The sequence below is a fragment of the Agelaius phoeniceus genome, chromosome 2, assembly GCF_051311805.1.
Source record: "Agelaius phoeniceus isolate bAgePho1 chromosome 2, bAgePho1.hap1, whole genome shotgun sequence".
NCBI lineage: Eukaryota > Metazoa > Chordata > Aves > Passeriformes > Icteridae > Agelaius > Agelaius phoeniceus.
In genome coordinates, this window is record NC_135266.1 from 113,660,067 (window position 1) to 113,677,121 (window position 17,055).

Consider the following 17,055-nt stretch of genomic DNA (forward strand, 5'->3'; position numbering starts at 1 on the left):
AGATATGGATCTGCATCATTATTTCGTGGGTTTTGGTTCTAAAACTTCCATTTGTGCCACATTTGACAGATAGCTTCCATACAACATCATGTGGGTGTGTGAGACATTTATATAAGTGTGTGTGTTTTCATCTTTTATTTTTTTTGTAATGTACATGGAGTTTGTAAACAAAAATAATTAAGATGGTAAAATCTGATACGTCATTCTCCAGATCAAAATTATTGCAGAAACTACAGGATACATTTTTGTTGGATCCCAAATAAGGGGTTTATTGAAGCTGTTGCAAATTTGCAATAGTAGATGTGTAATTCATTTCTTCCTCATCTCTTTCCCCTCTCTCTCTCTCTTTTTTTTTTTCTTTTTTTTTTTAATATATATATATATATATAGGGAATTATGCTGGCCGGGGCACTGTTGGAATGGTGGCACGTTTTGTCCCTCCTCATCTCAACAACAAATCCTGCAGGGTAACATCCCTGTGTTACAGTGAAGATGGCCAAGAGATCCTTGTGAGCTACTCCTCAGATTACATTTACTTGTTTGATCCCAAGGATGACACAGCACGAGAACTTAAAGTCCCTTCTGCAGAAGAGAGAAGGGAAGAGGCAAGTGGTTAAGATGACCTCCTTTCATCTTTTGTGTTTTATAGCTTGCAGCACACAAGAAATACCATCAATTGTGTTCCCCTTTAATCTGAAAATAATGTTGCTGGTCGTAGACTGAGGTGTGACAAGTAGATTGTCACAAAAACTGTGTATTTTTAATACATATTTATGTATTTATTTACAACATTTTGTCACTCTGGTTTTCCTTCTCGTCTGGTTTCCCTCTCTTAGAGATGAGAAGGCATCTGCCTGAACTTTGGTGCATAAGACCAGCAAGGCTGGCAGGTCACTCTGTGTTCTGTTACTTTTCATGCCATGAGAAGCATATTCCTTGACATTAATGCTCCTCGATAAAAGTCATCATTTCCTGGCAGATATGAGGGAGTACAAGATGTTTAGATCAAACTTGTGCATTTTGTTGATAAGTGTTCTGCTTATTCATGGATAGTCTGAACATAAGGCTGACGTTCGGTGTTTTGGTGACAGATATGAATTTAGGTGACTTAAGAAAATGCAGATTTATATTTAGGCTTAGAATCCTGTACTGTAGAACATAAATAGCTGTGTGATGCTTTTCTCTCTTTTTTTCTCTCCCCCAGTTACGTCAGCCTCCTGTTAAACGTCTGAGGCTCAGAGGGGATTGGTCAGATACTGGGCCAAGAGCAAGGCCTGAGAGTGAGAGAGAGAGAGATGGTAAAAGCATTTGCATTTGAAGGGGGGTTGTTGTCTTTGCTGCTGTGTTTTGTTAGGTTTTTGTTTCATTTTGGGGTTTTTTTCTTCCTTTGGTTTGGGTTTTATTTTCCGGTTTTTCTGACGTATTCCCAAAATACGTGCTTCAGATTGTCGTTGTGTTAACAATCAGCCAAGCCTTAAGACGGTTTTCTTAGAATTTAGCACAGAGCTGCTATTGTACAATGATTCTTAAAATTGAAAATATTGAAAATATTCTTAGCAGGAAAATTACATTGTTTCATTTAGGCTGCTGTAAGTAAAGGAGAGCTTTTTTTTTCATTGTCATTGCTCAGGGACTAACACTAGCACTTATTTCTTTTTTTTCCCAGTCACACCTCATATGCAATCACAATTACAAATTAAATGCTCTTTAATGGTTACATTAGGGGACTGGAATTCAAAGCAATAGGATTCTAATATTATACTTTGCATTTTTATAATGTCATTTAGTTACACAGTTACACATAACTAAATTTTATGCTTATATTTTCATGTTTATAATATATTACTCAATTGCTTGAGATTTTAGTAAATAAAGCATTTCCAAAGCAATGCTTGGGTATCAAAAATTGGGATATCAAAGCAGGGCAGAGCCTTTTCTGTCACTCATCTTAACTTTCATCTAATAATGTGTTTCTGTTTAAATCTGACATGCTCTGGAATTCCAAGCATTTTACTCTAGTTCCCTTAAATCTTCCACCCTTTTCTGCCTACAGTTTCCCTTTCCAGATTTTCTGTGCTGTTGTTCTCATTTTCCTGCTTCCCCAAACTAGAGTAGAAGTGTCTGGGATTCTGTACCTGACACAGGCAGTAGGAGATGCTTTCTAGGGAGAGAACGTGAGCCTATCCTCTTACCTTAGTCTGTCTTTTTGCTCCTCCATTATTTGGAATTACTGGATTAGAAACACTGGGGGGTGTGATCTCATCTGCTCCTTCACAATCTGCATGTGGTTCTGTTGCCTGTGGGCTTCTGAAATCTTTTTTTGAATATGTTGATAATATTCCCTATGGCATCTGTAGCCACCTTTAGTCTGTTTTCTTTGGCTGTTGCAATTCCATTTTTTAAGGTCAGAGCTGTACAGGAGGGGAATGAGGGATCCCAGCAGAGGGTCAGAAACCTGTGCTGTGGAAATAAGGATAGACAGGGGCATTGGGAACAGGCTGAAGGGAACTGTTCCTTGTGGGAGAAGGGGGTGAGGGGTGGTCTCCATTCCTGGAAGAAATGAGGGGGGGAAAGGTACTTTTTGGTAAACTTGTAGATGAAACTTCAGCACCACTTGTTCTACAGGGGAGCAGAGTCCCAATGTCTCTCTGATGCAGAGGATGTCAGACATGCTGTCAAGGTGGTTTGAAGAAGCCAGTGAAGTTGCACAGAGCAATCGAGGACGGGGAAGATCACGTTCCAGAGGTGATTTCCTTCTTTTCAACAACAGAACTTGTGTTTATAGTGGATGTGCAGGCTTGGAATATCAGCCTTTCCTAGGTGTAAATAAAATTTTAGTGCACTGAAGAGCTGAGCACATTTATTTGCCATAGGAATGATAGTGCACAGGGATCTTTAGAGGCAGAGTAAGTTTACTTTTGAGCTCTTTTTCTTGCTTTTTTGTTCTATTTTTAATCAAAGGTGGGACTAATCGGACTGATGCTCCTTCTACTAATAACATGGCACCTAGTAGAGAATCAGAAACTGCAATGGAAGTAGATGGTTCTGAACAGCTTCCATCATCTTCCTCTTCTACCATGTCAGCTCAAGCTCCTTCAACATCATCTTCGACAGAAAGTCCCCCTTCAACTTCATTACTGTCCTCTCCTGATAATGAACAAAGGCCTTCTTTTGGGGCCTCAACTCAGCCTGTGCTGCATCAGTCTGGTGAGAAGAAATCCATCTTGTCATTGCTTGTGAAAAATAAGAAACAATTCTCTTTTAGGATATTTTGGGTAGTTGATCTCCATCTGTTTTCTTCCTTGCATATCCTTAATGAGTCTTTGGTGTTTTATAGTTACCTGGTGGTTGCAGCTGTGGTTTAAAGAAAGAGTAAAGCCATCAACTCTATACCTTTGTCTGAAAAAGAAATTTGCAAGGGGATCACCAGTATTTTGAAGTAGAAATAAAAACTTTTTGCTTATTTTTTTCTAAACTTACTGTTGTCTTCATGGACTATAGTGACATCTTGCCCTCTTCCACTGGGATTTGGCTGTAGCAGTATCAGTGCAATGAATAGTAGAACCTGTGCATGTTAAAATCAGGGGAGGTAGGGGATGCCTCCTTCAGGAGGAACCTCCATCCTCAATGTTTCAGAGTCAGAATCTACCATATTAAACATAATTGCTTCAAACTATGTCATTGAAACTTTGTGGGTTTCAAAAATATAATGCGCCAGAGAGGATTTCTGGAATTGTGATACATTTTCTAGCCTGCATTTTAAGGAATCTATGCTGACCAGAGACATATTTTTGTCTGAATGTGTTTGAATTTCTAAGCAAAAGTTTATTCTGCTAGCATGAAGCTGAAGTTATATCTTAGTCTGGCTCTTTTCTAAGATTATTTCTTCTTTATCAGTGTTACTTTGGACTTCAGAATATATTTAGTTTTGAAAGGGGTATTGAGGTTTGGTTGACAGACAATGGATACTTTCTAATTTGCTGTATAATATTTGTTAGATTCTTTGACTAAATCTAAGTAGGGTGTCAGATTGGCAGCTTAAAATTGTCTACAGGACTCATGAAGGCATAATTGTAGTAGTTCAAGGTGTTTGCACACCTAATAAGCATCCTGTTTCAGAAGCAATGCAAAAGGGATACTAGAATGACTGTAAAACAAGTTTTTGGGTACCATGGTGAGTTCAGGAAGAGGGGAGGCTCCTGGGCAGGGGGGTAGCACTGGGTCTATGAATGAGCAGGCTGCATTGGGAATGTCCATTTTGCAAGGTTTATGTACCCTGGTATCCTGTGGCTGTGCTCAGTTGTGAGATTTTATTTACTCACAGTCTGTAGTCTATAAATCTATCTGGAAACATGCCTTCTCCATCAAGGACAGGATTCCCTGAGCTTGTTCACCTGCTTTTAAAGGTGAATCAAACCTGCTGCTTTTTTGGGGTGAAAGGAGAGGGAAAGTGCTAATAGGAATAGTGTAAATACAGTGGGGCTGAGTAGGAAGCCCAGACAGAGGTGTGTTATAAGAAGTGGGTGACTGGGAAAGCATTTTGGAAGGAGGAAGAAGGAAAAAAGGTTTTCAGCCACTATTTTGTGTAAAGTCATGGCAGCTACAAGTTTGACTATTGTAGCAAAGAATCAGCAAATGAAGAACTTGTTTTCAGGAAATGACTTCTTTAGAATCAGAGCATGAGTTCCTAACCCAGGCCTGTAAACAGCTTTCCATAAATCATTTCTACACTCAACACAGGCACTCATGGTAATCCTGTGTTTGAAATCACAGTACCTTTGCATAAGTATACAGTTCCAATTTATTGTTGGTTTGGTGTTCCAGAAAACAGATCATGTGGTGAGCATTTGAGCTTCTATATCTGAATTACTTTTTAAAAATTAAGAGATGAAGTGTCCAAAAATGAGTCAGTACAGAAATGGTTTGGTGCTGGGTCTTGGTGGGATAGATTTCCTTAGCAGAAGATGTATTCTAGAAGTTTGAACATTTAAGTTACAATTAAACAACAAAATCAGTGCAAAATCTCAGTAGCCTGTTATTGCCAGAACATTTGAATAATTTTTAATGTATGTATCTAATGAGAACAATTGCTGGAGATTGTCATGCTTGTCACTAAGGAAAAATACTACAAATTTATTTTCTTGCCCTGCTTGTGCCATTCAGTGGAAACTTTTAATTTTTGTTTATTAGTTTTAAGATGCTGATGTTTTAAACCACTAATAAAAACTAGGTACAACAAACAGTAAAATATAATACAGTTTTTCTCATAAATAAAATTCCAGGTACACACGGGGAATGGGATGCAGGGGCCCAGTTGTCTAATTAGTACAAAGCTTAACCCTAATATGTGTTCTGATATAAGGTAACTGCTTTTAAATTTTGAATGGAAATGTGACAATAACTGGGTTTTTTAAAATTTATTTCTATTTCTTCACTCCATTTGCTGGCAAAATAAACATTTGCTTAGATATTCTGGAATATATTGAAAGGTGTTGTCACTGAGCATATCCAGGATAGCAGCTTTTATATTTGGTATTGTAGTTCTTGTTACATCTTAAATTGTGGCTGTCTCTTAACTCAGTGGAACTGAATCAGCAGCAAGTACTGAAAACTGCAATTTTAGGCATCATTGAAATTCCCATAAAAGCATTCCCTGGGCTATTTGGAGTTTTTCTTTCCATAAATGGTTCTGGGTTGTGAAAATAATTCAGAGCAAATCTCCCTGATGCCATATTCCTTTTAGGATCTATGTCTTTATTTTTGTTACACCTTTTCAACCATAAACTGAGAGTATGTTTTTCCCAGAAATGATGTTAGACTAAGTACATTAAACCTCATGACCATTCCGTATTTTAACTGATGCTTGTCACTAACTTTCCTATTACTGGATTCTGGTTTTGGGTTTGTTTCTCTTTATAAAAGAAAATTTGTTCATTTCACTGTATGGATAAGGGTTACAGAACATTTGTTAAGCTTTTGCCTGGCTGAAAGGCCCCATGCCAGTGTAATGCTCTCTACTATTTTAACATTGTGTGATTCAGGCACTGCTATTAAAGACACAATCTGTGTTATTTAAAGAGGAGCACTTGCCACACAGCACTTGTGTAAGTGGAGGAGATCTGCAAAGAGCATGGAAAGAATAAAAAATTGCTTGGTCACCTCATTTTATAGCAGTTTGCAAAAGTACTGGTAATCAGGCAATGAACTTAACATACCAAAATAGTTTAGCTGGGAAATGAATAAAGACAAAATGATGAAAACAGTGAAGCCTCTAAAGATGGGACTAAAAGAATAATCTATTAAGAGGATGCTACTAAGGATTGCTTCTGATCCTATAAATTACTTTGTCTGTAGGACCACTTAACAGTGATTTCAGACTGTGAATCCTTAAGTACAGGCAATGTCTGAAATTAAAAATGAATTCATGGAGAAGTCAATTTTTTGGTTTAGCTGTTGTTCTGCCACCTCTTTCCATAGTTCCAGTTTACTTCTTGCACTAGTTTGATTTGATCAAAATGTACCTGGTTTTTTTTGGAACTATCAGGAAGCTATTACATTCATTTTGCAACACTACCTGTAGACCACAGTTGCATAGTTTTACACCAAATATTCTCATTTATTCTGTGTGTTAGGAACACCAAAATGAATACATCTGTTGTGTGCTTTGTTTTGATTTAACCAGGCTGTATCTATTTTCCTTAACTAATTTTTTGTTTAATGGTTTCATTGCTGGAGATGGGGAGGGGGCTATATTGTGTGGCACAAATCCTGGACATTTAAATCCTGTGATTCATGCCTTTAGGAAGAGAAAACCAATTTCAATATTTCTATTTGATGATTTCTGGCTGTCAGTAATTTTTTTTTTTCACTGTAATGACACTTAGTACCTGTTGCTTGTCTCTTTGGTCAGACCCCCACCCCTCCTCTCTGTTCTATATATTGATTGCTCAATGCTTCTCTCTTCCCCCCTTTGTCTGTCTCCCTCCCTTTTGTCAGAGTTAATGGGACCCGAGTTAGCAATAATCCGTAGGGGCCTGCAGCGACTGAGGCTTAAGAAGGCAGAGCAGCAGAGACAGCGAGAGCTGGCTGAGGGTTCTGCACCACAGCCCTCCTCTTCTGAGCAGCCCACCCCTAAGGGCTCCTCACAGGACCCTCAGGCAGCAGGTTGTCACTTGCCAAGGTTTCTCCAGCAGATGATGTAGCTGTAGTTTGTGCTGCTGTTGTTTGCTGAGATGCTTCTCCTCCAGAACAAGGCATTTGCTGCATTCGCTGCTTGTCTTGCCTTGCATGTGGTGGTGTTTATCATCACATGGTCAGGGAAGCGGTTGGATGGACAGGGTTATTGATCTGACATGTTTGGGTTGAGTGACACCGTGTGGAAATGGTTTTCCAGGTGCATGGTATCAGGCTTGCACAATGGTCGTTAGAGCAGCTGAGCAAGAAATTGCTGTGTTCTGAGTAGAAGGAGAATTGCACACTGAAATTGCGTTTTGGTGCTACTTGGATCCAACAGTAACATTTATGACTTGGCTTTGGGTTAGCATGTGTTCTAAACCAGAGTTACAATTCAGTAAAACAGAGTTTTGGCACTCTTCAGTGCTATGGTTTTACAATAAGTGGAGTGAAAATACTCGTACCTAGCCAAAGTCCCCAGATATACTCTCCTTTTTTTTAACAGAGCAACTTTTCATTTCACCATCCTCTTTCTCTCTTGTCTTACAGAAATTAAAAATGATTACAAGAACACCTCAAATATGTTTGCAATAACATATTTGAGAAAGTTAGGGCAGAAGCATGCATATGAATAAAGAGGCAAACCCTAAAGCATAAACTTGAAGCAAACTTTGTCATGGCACCATGCAAAAATGAGTGAGCTGCATGCTGTGTGAGAATTCAGTGTATTTTGTGTTGCAAAGTCATGTCTAGCAGTGTCTCTGCTGTGGATAAATCCTGTGACAGTTGAGATGTGGCTAAATTGCTTTTAAGGATTGTGTCACACATTTACAGCTATCTTGCCATGGTTCAGTCTATTCCTTAATCTGGAGCTCCACAGAACAATTTAATGTAACAGTGGCTGATGCTCTAGTCACAATATGCAGTTACTGAATTTTGAATAACTTTCTACACTAAAAAATACTGCAGTGAGGTTTTAGAGTGTTTTGGAAACCAGTCCATCCTGGGAGGGTCTGTGCCTATCTTAGGGATGGCAACCATGGGTGCCTGTTTACCTGTAGGAGAACAGGAACAGCAGTGGTAGTGGTGGCCTTCTAGGGGGATGCAGTTTCCTGCCAGGACACAAAAAACACACCTCAAAAATCTACCAGTTTTGGTTTTGTCTTTTTTTTTTTTTTTGTCCAGCAAACTGAATATCAGAATTTATTAACTCAAATTTAAGTATTGATAGAGGAAAAATTGTAACATAGTCAATAAATCTTGATCTCCCATTTCCTTTTCAGAATGGCTTAATTTTTAATTTTTTTTTTTTTTTTGCTAAATTCCTTCCCACTGAATTGAAGTAGGGAATAAAGTTTGTTTACAGCCATGTCTGGAGGTTTCTCTGTGGTGATTTTGCAATCTCTGAAGGGAGTGTTGGTCTGGGTTTCACTTGGTACATCTCTCCCATCTCTTCCTTAGTGCTCCTTCAAGGATGCATTGTAATTTTTTTACTCCCTGTTGCCTGTGGGGTTCCTGCAGCACGGTGGGATCCATAGTGCCACAAATGGAAAGGTTTAGCTGAGTAATTGCTTTGATTTGGAGGCAGAGGGGTCTTGTACATAGTTTGGACCTCCCCAACACTGCCTCTTGGAGTTTTTTGAGTTCCCACATGGTTAGAACTTCAAGGGAACTCTTGGAAACATTCAGTCCTTTTGTTTGGGATCACCAGGAGCCACAGACACAGCCTTGGAGGAAACTAATATTCAAGCATTTATCTCTTTCTGCATGTAAATGAATTTACATTTACATTTTACATTGTGATATCATGAATTACATGACAATGAATTTGCAAATTTAACCATTTTACATACTAAATAATTGCTTTGAAAGACAGATTTACTCAGTGCTATGGAAACATTTATTTCTGGGGAGACAATAGGGGAACCATTTTTCTCCCTGACTTCCAGCCCATCTGGATGTATCTTATTGAGGTCTGGTCTGGTGGGTGGAATTGTTGTCCTCAGCAGTGGAAGTTATAAAATGAGAAATTTAGAATTGAAAATATTTAATATGTTTGGCCAATTAGTTCTAGAGAAATTTGATAAAAGATTATACTGTCTTTTCCTTTCTATTTGTATGTGTAAGAATAATATATTCCTGTTGTGCTTTGTCAGCTTCTTTCATTGCATTCCTCCTTCCTCTGCTCTGGGAGGGACCAAACAAAGCTCATTTCTTTTGACTGGGGATCTCCTTTGCACTTTTTATTTACTTAATAAGATTTCTGCAGTTTGGACATGGAGATATTCTCTAATACTCTCTGTACTTGCTCTTTTCTTTTTTTGAAAGTTACTTTGTTTTGTTTTCCTTTTCTGACCTCCCAAGATTTATTTTTGTAAGTTGCTTATTCATAATCTATTCCTTTGGAAAACCAGATCTGCACATTTTTGGTCCCTTGTTTCTCCATAGACACAATTGTTTTCTAACCCTGTGCTTAGCTGGTTATTCAGAAATACAGTAGGAGAAAAATAAGTGAGTAGTTTTGAATTGTTTGGAGTCTTTTAAATGTAATAAATTCCTATACAGAGACAGTCTCTATTTTTTTTCCTGAAAGGTTGTCTTTGCTGCCCTGTCAGGAGGCGGGTATTCCATTTTCAGGCACATACTAGATGTAAATTTTCAAACAAAAAAATTACACCACAAAATGTGTCTGCAAGTTCTCAATCCCTGCTCCGATAAAACCTGTATAAATTGCAATTGCAATTTTGAAGGGAATTCAGTGTGAGACTAAGGCCACTTCTTCTGATTCGTACTTCATTATTAATCCTTATCTTTGCAGGCACAGAAGCTTGAGTAGGAAGAGAAAAATATCCCAGCCATGTAAGAAATAACAAGTAGAAAATGTCAAGAGCTGAAAGCTTTTGCAGGTTTAATAGAAAATTAGACTGTGTGGTAGTTATTCTGTCTCCCAGTTACAAGAGCATTTGTAAGATCAATCTGTAGTAGTTAACCTATTTAGAAAAATATGGTCAAAAGTTTATAGTTTTGAATGTGAAAGGGAGATTGACTCTGAGACAAAAGGTCTCAGATGACAGAGATTTTGTTTTAGTGGATACTAAATTTGGAATTTGGCTGAATTTTAGAAGCAGTGTGTGCTGCATGGATCAGGTCTATTTTGTCTTCAAGCTTTTGCTTAGGTATTGAATAGATTCAGATATTCTTGGTTACTGCTTTATTTAATTAGGGAAACTACAGTAAATATAATCCAGTAAATATGGATTTTTATTTATTGTATGATTTCTCCCTCAAAAACCTAGTTTTTCCTTGCATTTTTGTGGCATTTCATAACATTTACATCCTGTGAAGTATTTAAAAAACTGCTTTTATGTGCTATATGCAAACAACAAAGAAAGTAAACATTTTTAACCTGTTGTTATTGCTGCTATGCCACATATGCATCGCCATTACTACATCACTTCTCATTCTGAGAATTTTAAGGAGATGGAATTCAATTTGAAATGATCATGAAATGAAAAAGAAAAAAGATATTATAGATCAAAGATTCCTGCAGTGGTCATTGTACCTAATCTTACCCACAAAACCATGAATCAACATTAGCCTTTTTTCCTGAGGAAAAAAATTTGATTTATACTGCATTTGCTGTGGAATGCAGATATATCCATGTGCATGATGGCATATTGCAGAACCTGTGCTGCAAATTGACTTTTTTTTTAAGCTTTTGGTTGATCTATACAGTGAGTCTCTAAAGCAGAGCAAACTGGACCTTAATTTCTGTGTTAAAGCTTTTGGAGAAGAACAAAGGAATGGCAGCAGTTTTTATCATTAGATTCTTTGCTAACACTTCAATGTAGAAATTTTATATGAAGATGTAGAAATAATATTTGAAGTGCACAATGTGTAAGTGAGAGCGTACTCACTGTGCAAAGCAACTATTTATAGTTATTAAATCAAGTATTTAATTTCTTAGATTCCTCTACATGTATCATGTTTAGGACTTCAAAACAATTCTCACTGCTTTAGACCTCACCCTGAAGCTGGTGATACAAGGAAGAGGTTTTTTTTCAACCAAAACTGAGATGGCATGCTAATATTTTGGTGAAGTCAGGTGCTGATTGCCCAAACTATAGGAAGATCCTTCAGCATATAACTGACCTTAAAATTATCTTCTATTTTCTGTTTGAGGTTCCCCAAATTTATGAATCTCCAGTTCCCTCTTTAAGTGGTGCTCCAGTTTAGAATGTACTGGTGACATTACAACCAGTGGTGAACTGCATTGGGATGTAGACCCAGCCTGTGAAGGCTCAGGTAAGAGTTTGGATTTTTGTTTGTTTTTTTAACTATATGGCACAGTTTTGGTAATACTTTTTTTAAAAAAACTTAAAAAGAAATTATGAAAGTAAAATTTTCAGATTTTTCTTTTACAAAACAAAGCCATATATTAAAAAAAGAGGCATTTACCTGAACTTCTCTAGGCTGGTTTCATGGTCATGCTGATTCCCCTCCCTGAGGTGGGGGTTCCAGGCTGCAGAGCCACTTGAGGGGGTGCTGGTGATCTGTGGCTTCAGGGTGCTTGGAAAAGAAAACAAGGAGGTTTCAAATTGCTACAAACAACTCTATTGTTAACCATGCTAATTCAGGTATTTAGGATGTTTCCTATATGTTGGTTAAATATTCATTTATTAAAGTGAAATGCATTCACAGAGTGGTATGGAGACTTGGGTGTAACAGTGAGATGTGGGAGGTGTAAGCCCCCTTTGGCATGGACTTCTACCTGGAAACCTTTTCATTTTCACCTACTGTGGTTGAATGATGCACATGGCAAAACATACCTACTTTTTTACTTTCTGCTGTATAGAGTGAGGTCTTAATAAAATCAGAAATGCTGGTAAGGGTAGTAGAGGTAATTTCTTAATGTTTCTAATTAATATACGTTAGTTCAGTCTTCTGATCATACAGGTCTGAATTACAGAGTTGATGAGATGTGCTTTTCCAGCCAAGTGAAATATTTGGCAGCACAAAATACCTTTTAAACAAGGGCATATGAGCTTTTGGAAAGGATTGGAGTGGAGGAACAAAGCATGGCTGGGATCACTGTCATTCATTAGGTTTCTCAGCTTGCAGTCCAGGGTCTGCCCTCTCTATAGCACTTCTGATACAAGTTAATCCCAGCCATGGACTTTGTGAATCCAAGATCAAAGCCAGCCCTTGAAAGAGGCACAAATTCCTGTGCTGTCTGCTGGAACACAAGGAGATCATCTCATGATGTGGAACATCTGTACACCAGCTTTTTGCTCTGATTAACCTTCTAAAAAGTGGCTTATTAGTCTATTGAAAAAACTCCCCTGTAAATCCTTCTCTTCTGATTTAGGTATTATATATAAAGCACACTTCACTTTTGGGAAGTAAAATATGTTAATGCTACAAGTCTTCTACTTAATAGCTACATGCCATAAATCTAGATGATAAATTCTGTGGTCTGACTTAGGTGTGCTTGGTGCAAGGCATGGGAATGGTTGAGCAAGGAAGACAAACCAGAACCAATTTAATGTTCCTCAGTTATAGAAATAAGCTGTGTAAGTTCCCAAAGCAAGGTACCCTCCAGAGCACACTGCCTCAGACTTTCCTGGTCTCTCTCCTTTGCTCCTCCTCCCCTTTCCTGCTCCTGGATATCAGTGTGGCAAAGGAGCACACTGCCATGCTTCCACCAATGCCTGGGAGTGAACAACTGCTTGAGAATATATGTATTTAAAGCAGCTTGGTCAATTTAGCAGGTCTAATGGCTGTACTACAAAACAGGTCTCACTGGTGAGTCTGGCTCAAAGCTGGAAGGGAGCTTCCTGTAGGAGAGAGTATTATTTCATTGCTTTCCTCATATAGGATGTACATTTATGTTAAAAGTCACTTAGCATGCTGTGGTGCTGGCAGACTGTGACTCAGTTTGTAATACAGGATATTAAATCCTTTCAGTTTAGGATGGATTTGTTTATAATAGATGATTATCAAGTGGAACCAAGATATGATACTCTAGCCAATATCTTTAGAATACTGCATTAATTTATGTACATCAGCTCATCTTCAAATACTGTAGAAGTAAGATCTGGTCTTCAGAGGTGAGAAGGGAAATAGACTCACAGGAGATACTGAATATTGCATCTGCTGTGTCTGTGCAGTGAATGTGTGCTGGTGATAGTTATTAACTGGTAGTGTCCAGGGGGAAAAAAGGCACTTATCTGCTGAGGGGGGTGATTATTCTATTTATTTGTTTATGTGATTGATGGGGATGCTTGTAAGACTGACGAGTGTGGTACTGTGATAAACTGATCAAGACTTGTTCTCAGTCATCAGAGGTGCAGCATCTAAGAATGCAGAACTACCAAAGTGTCATATAATTGGGATGTATTTTGGTGCTTTGATGTTCTAAAGCATTATTATTAAAAGAGTATTTCAATATTGGAGGTACTGGTATGCCATGAAGTATTTTATGCTGAAGTATAAATATTCTGAAATTTACATTTTGCACATGGTGTGAAATACTGGTGTCATTTGGTAGCTGGAGCAAAGGCTTTAGGAGTCGTGACTCTTCTGTGTTTTTCCTGATATGTCAGAAGTGTGAAGAACAAGTGTAAAATATTTGGTAATGGACAGGCATTTTCATTATCAACATGTCAGCAAGCTTCAGGCTGTTCAGTGAATAAATAATGGTTTGAAACAAGTGGCTTTGCTTCTGTCATGCCTAGAAAATGCAATATGGCTGGCTGCTCATTAAACAAACCCAAAGCTTCCTTATGTTGCTGCTTTTTTATTTTAAACTAACATATGATCGTGACATTGCTGTGCAGTTCTCTGCTGCTTATGTTTTAAGTTGAAATCTCGTTTTTGTTTCAGATTCTCCTTCTTCAGTGGTTAACAAACAGCTTGGATCCATGTCACTTGATGAGCCACAGGGTGCGTGTGACAGGAAATGCGCTATACCCAGCCATAGCTGATTGCAATGCTTCTTTTAAAGTTGCTTTTCATGATGAGAAACAGTCTAAAAATGCTGTTCATCCACATATAGTAGAATTCTGTAAGCAGATCTGCTGGAAACTCATTATTTAATGATCAATATGATTTTAACAGAGTGAGGTTAATTGTTGTTTTTGAAAGCCATCCTAAGCTTGATTCTTCATGCAATTATTATGGTTCAGTGTAGGTACAGTAAATGTCTCATATATATTTTACCGACAGTTTTTACAGTATTTTTGTAAAATGCAAAGTAAAATTAATTATTTGAACAGGTTGGGTTTTTTCTGAATGGTTCTTTTTGGATCAAAGGGCAAATATTAAGATAGCAATAACCTTTTAATTTCATGTTGCCTATTATTTCTCTTATCCATGAGTGATGTGCAGCTTTGTGATTCCTGCACAGTTTGAGTAACTCCAGAGCACCCATTGCACTGAGGTGCATCTTCCCTCTGTATCCCCTTGTCCTTCACCCCTCCTGCTGAACAGGTACTGGTGTTTCTTGTAGGATCCCTGTGGACTCGGGGTGGACAGAATGCTTGGGAGCTTTCTCTGTGCTCATTATACATCAGTCTCCAAACTGTGAGCACTGAAGTGGGCCAGAGGTGACCCTACTCCAGCTGCATCAATGTCATCTCTAGGGAATATTTATGGCTGAATAATTAAGGAGTGATAGATGCTAATTTAAAAATAGATTGCCATACACTCTGCATTATGCTTCCATATCAAAGCGTCTGTAGAGATTTAGTAGCTCAAATCCCACAAAACAGCTTTGTCTTTTTCACATTCCAAACTAGAAAGCTATTTTGAAATCCCACTTGTGAAAAATAGTCTGTTTGGCAACTATTGAGATTATGGCTTACTTTAGGATGCCAGGATGTTGGGAAAAAAATCAAGCTGCACCTTGACAAAATAAATTCTTTTTGTGGAAATACATTTTGTGATGACATAACCTTAAACCTTGATGTGTAAATTTGCTAATTATTCATGGTTTAGTAGTCTACATCATTCCAACAATCAGGTTTAGATGGAAACCTTGCTTATAAAAAGTAGCCAAGTTATGCTCTCTTTTCTGAACTCAGAATAAAACATTATTTTGTCAGAGTAGAATAACCTAGAACTAACATAGAAAGTCTGTAAGATTTCCTAAAATTCTTACAACTAAAAATTTAGGAAAACTGGGTTTTTTCTGCATTAAGTTACTTGAACTAAGCAATTCTCTCTTATAGAATCACTTCAGGTTTTTTAATATGCAAAAAAAACCCAACTCATAATACATTTGCTTCTCAGTTCACCACTTCTCAAATTGTTTTAAGGCAATGTTTTTCTGCTTTGTTAGCAGACAATGTTACTTCTAATTTGTAAAACTAGGAATTTGAAAAAGGAGCAAATTTATTAGGAAATCTTTTGTTCAAATGATAACCAGAAAGAATAGTTTGCTGAGTTCCAGTTGAATTTCTGAAGTTTAACTGCATTAGTTTCATTTCCATTTGAAGTCTCAAAATAGTGTAAGTAGTTAATGAAGGAAGTCATAACAGTTCTTTTCATACAGAATTAGCTTTCCTTGTTATTCCTGCCTTCTCTTAATTTAGTACTGAATCAGCTGTCTTCTGTTGGACCTGTTTCTCTTGTTGGCATTCATGTTTTAGGAATGGTTTTGGGTTTAAAGATCTTTTTATTCTTATTGTAATCCCATCCATTTATAGTGCCAACATTATGATAGTCCAGCAGAACCCAGAAGTCATTGCTGTGTGTACAAAATGAAATGGATCACAGTCATCTGCACTTGACTTTTTAAAAATGTTTTGCACTGTGATTGTCATAGTGGAGGGCTGGCCTTTACATCTATTGCAGTGTTAGGATTTTTAGCTACTGCCTGAGTTGGAATGAGTTAAGAGGAAACCGGAGGCCTGATTAAATTTCATGTGTTTAATTCGCAGAATTCCTGTTTTTTCTGAAATACACAACTTATTTTCTCCTCTTTGGATCAATTTTTCTCCCTTCCAGAAGTATCTCTCTTAGGTCTTCACACAGAACATAGTGCTGGATAGGAATTATTTTGGGTTTTTTTAAATGAGAAGTGATCTAGCCTCTTCTCATAAGGTTGCCAATAGACGAGTGGACAGAGCAGCATTTGAGATGTGGCAAACTGGCTTGAAGTTCCTTACAGTGTTAGTTTAATTAGGAAATGCAATCTGTAAACTTGTCCTTATGCACTTACCTCTTTATGGTTGAGAGCCCCAGTGTCTGTGAAGTTACAATTGCACAGGTTCATTTTCTAAGGGAAAAAGTGGGTCTGAAGATTGTTGCTGTCAGTTATGCACTTTGGCTTGTGGATTTGTTTTTCATGTCAGGTTATGAATGAAATTTTGTCTTCAGTTTTAAGAGTGGTAGTTTAAAAGTGTCTCCTTGCTGTAGGCACCTGGAGAATGGACCATCTAATGGGAGTGTGCTTTAGACAGTGTTGTTAATATCTTCAAAATATCTTGTGTTTGGCTGTAAAATTAACTAAAGTTTCAAGGTATTTTTGAGGAATTTAGAATAAAAATTAGTAAGGTGTTGACAAGCTACAGCTTTCTCTTGTAGCAGTGATTACTCTGCTAGAGTTGGCAACCAGATTAATAAACTGAATTGCCTAGATCACAGAATTTGGACCATTTTCCTCTCCTTCCCTTCACTGTCAGTGTGAAGTAGATCTGCCCTGATGGGATGAATTTATTAGAGGAAGAGAACAGACCTTCATTCTAATCTGGGAAGTCTTTAGCCATCACATTTCTCCCAGAAAACAGAGTTCAAGATTTGTAGGGTTTATCTTATTCTTTCATAACTGAAAGAATGTTCAGTTATGTAGGAGGCAAAGGATTTTCTTCACAGATGCTC

At 37.7% G+C, this 17,055-nt stretch overlaps 1 protein-coding gene across 6 annotated transcripts in view; it reads left to right on the top strand.

Moving 5' to 3' along the window:
* Positions 1-17,055, top strand: part of DCAF6 (DDB1 and CUL4 associated factor 6) — a 73,480-nt gene that overhangs the window by 30,639 nt on the left and 25,786 nt on the right. For 3 of the 6 annotated variants that reach the window (XM_077174578.1, XM_077174577.1, XM_054628071.2), the window contains exons 7-12: positions 391-605; positions 1,205-1,298; positions 2,626-2,745; positions 2,962-3,207; positions 6,997-7,164; positions 14,059-14,118. In XM_077174578.1, the coding sequence (XP_077030693.1) occupies positions 391-605; positions 1,205-1,298; positions 2,626-2,745; positions 2,962-3,207; positions 6,997-7,164; positions 14,059-14,118 (903 nt within the window). The remainder of the gene's footprint in view (positions 1-390; positions 606-1,204; positions 1,299-2,625; positions 2,746-2,961; positions 3,208-6,996; positions 7,165-14,058; positions 14,119-17,055) is intronic. The other 3 variants (XM_077174579.1, XM_054628073.2, XM_077174580.1) reach the window with 2 other exon arrangements.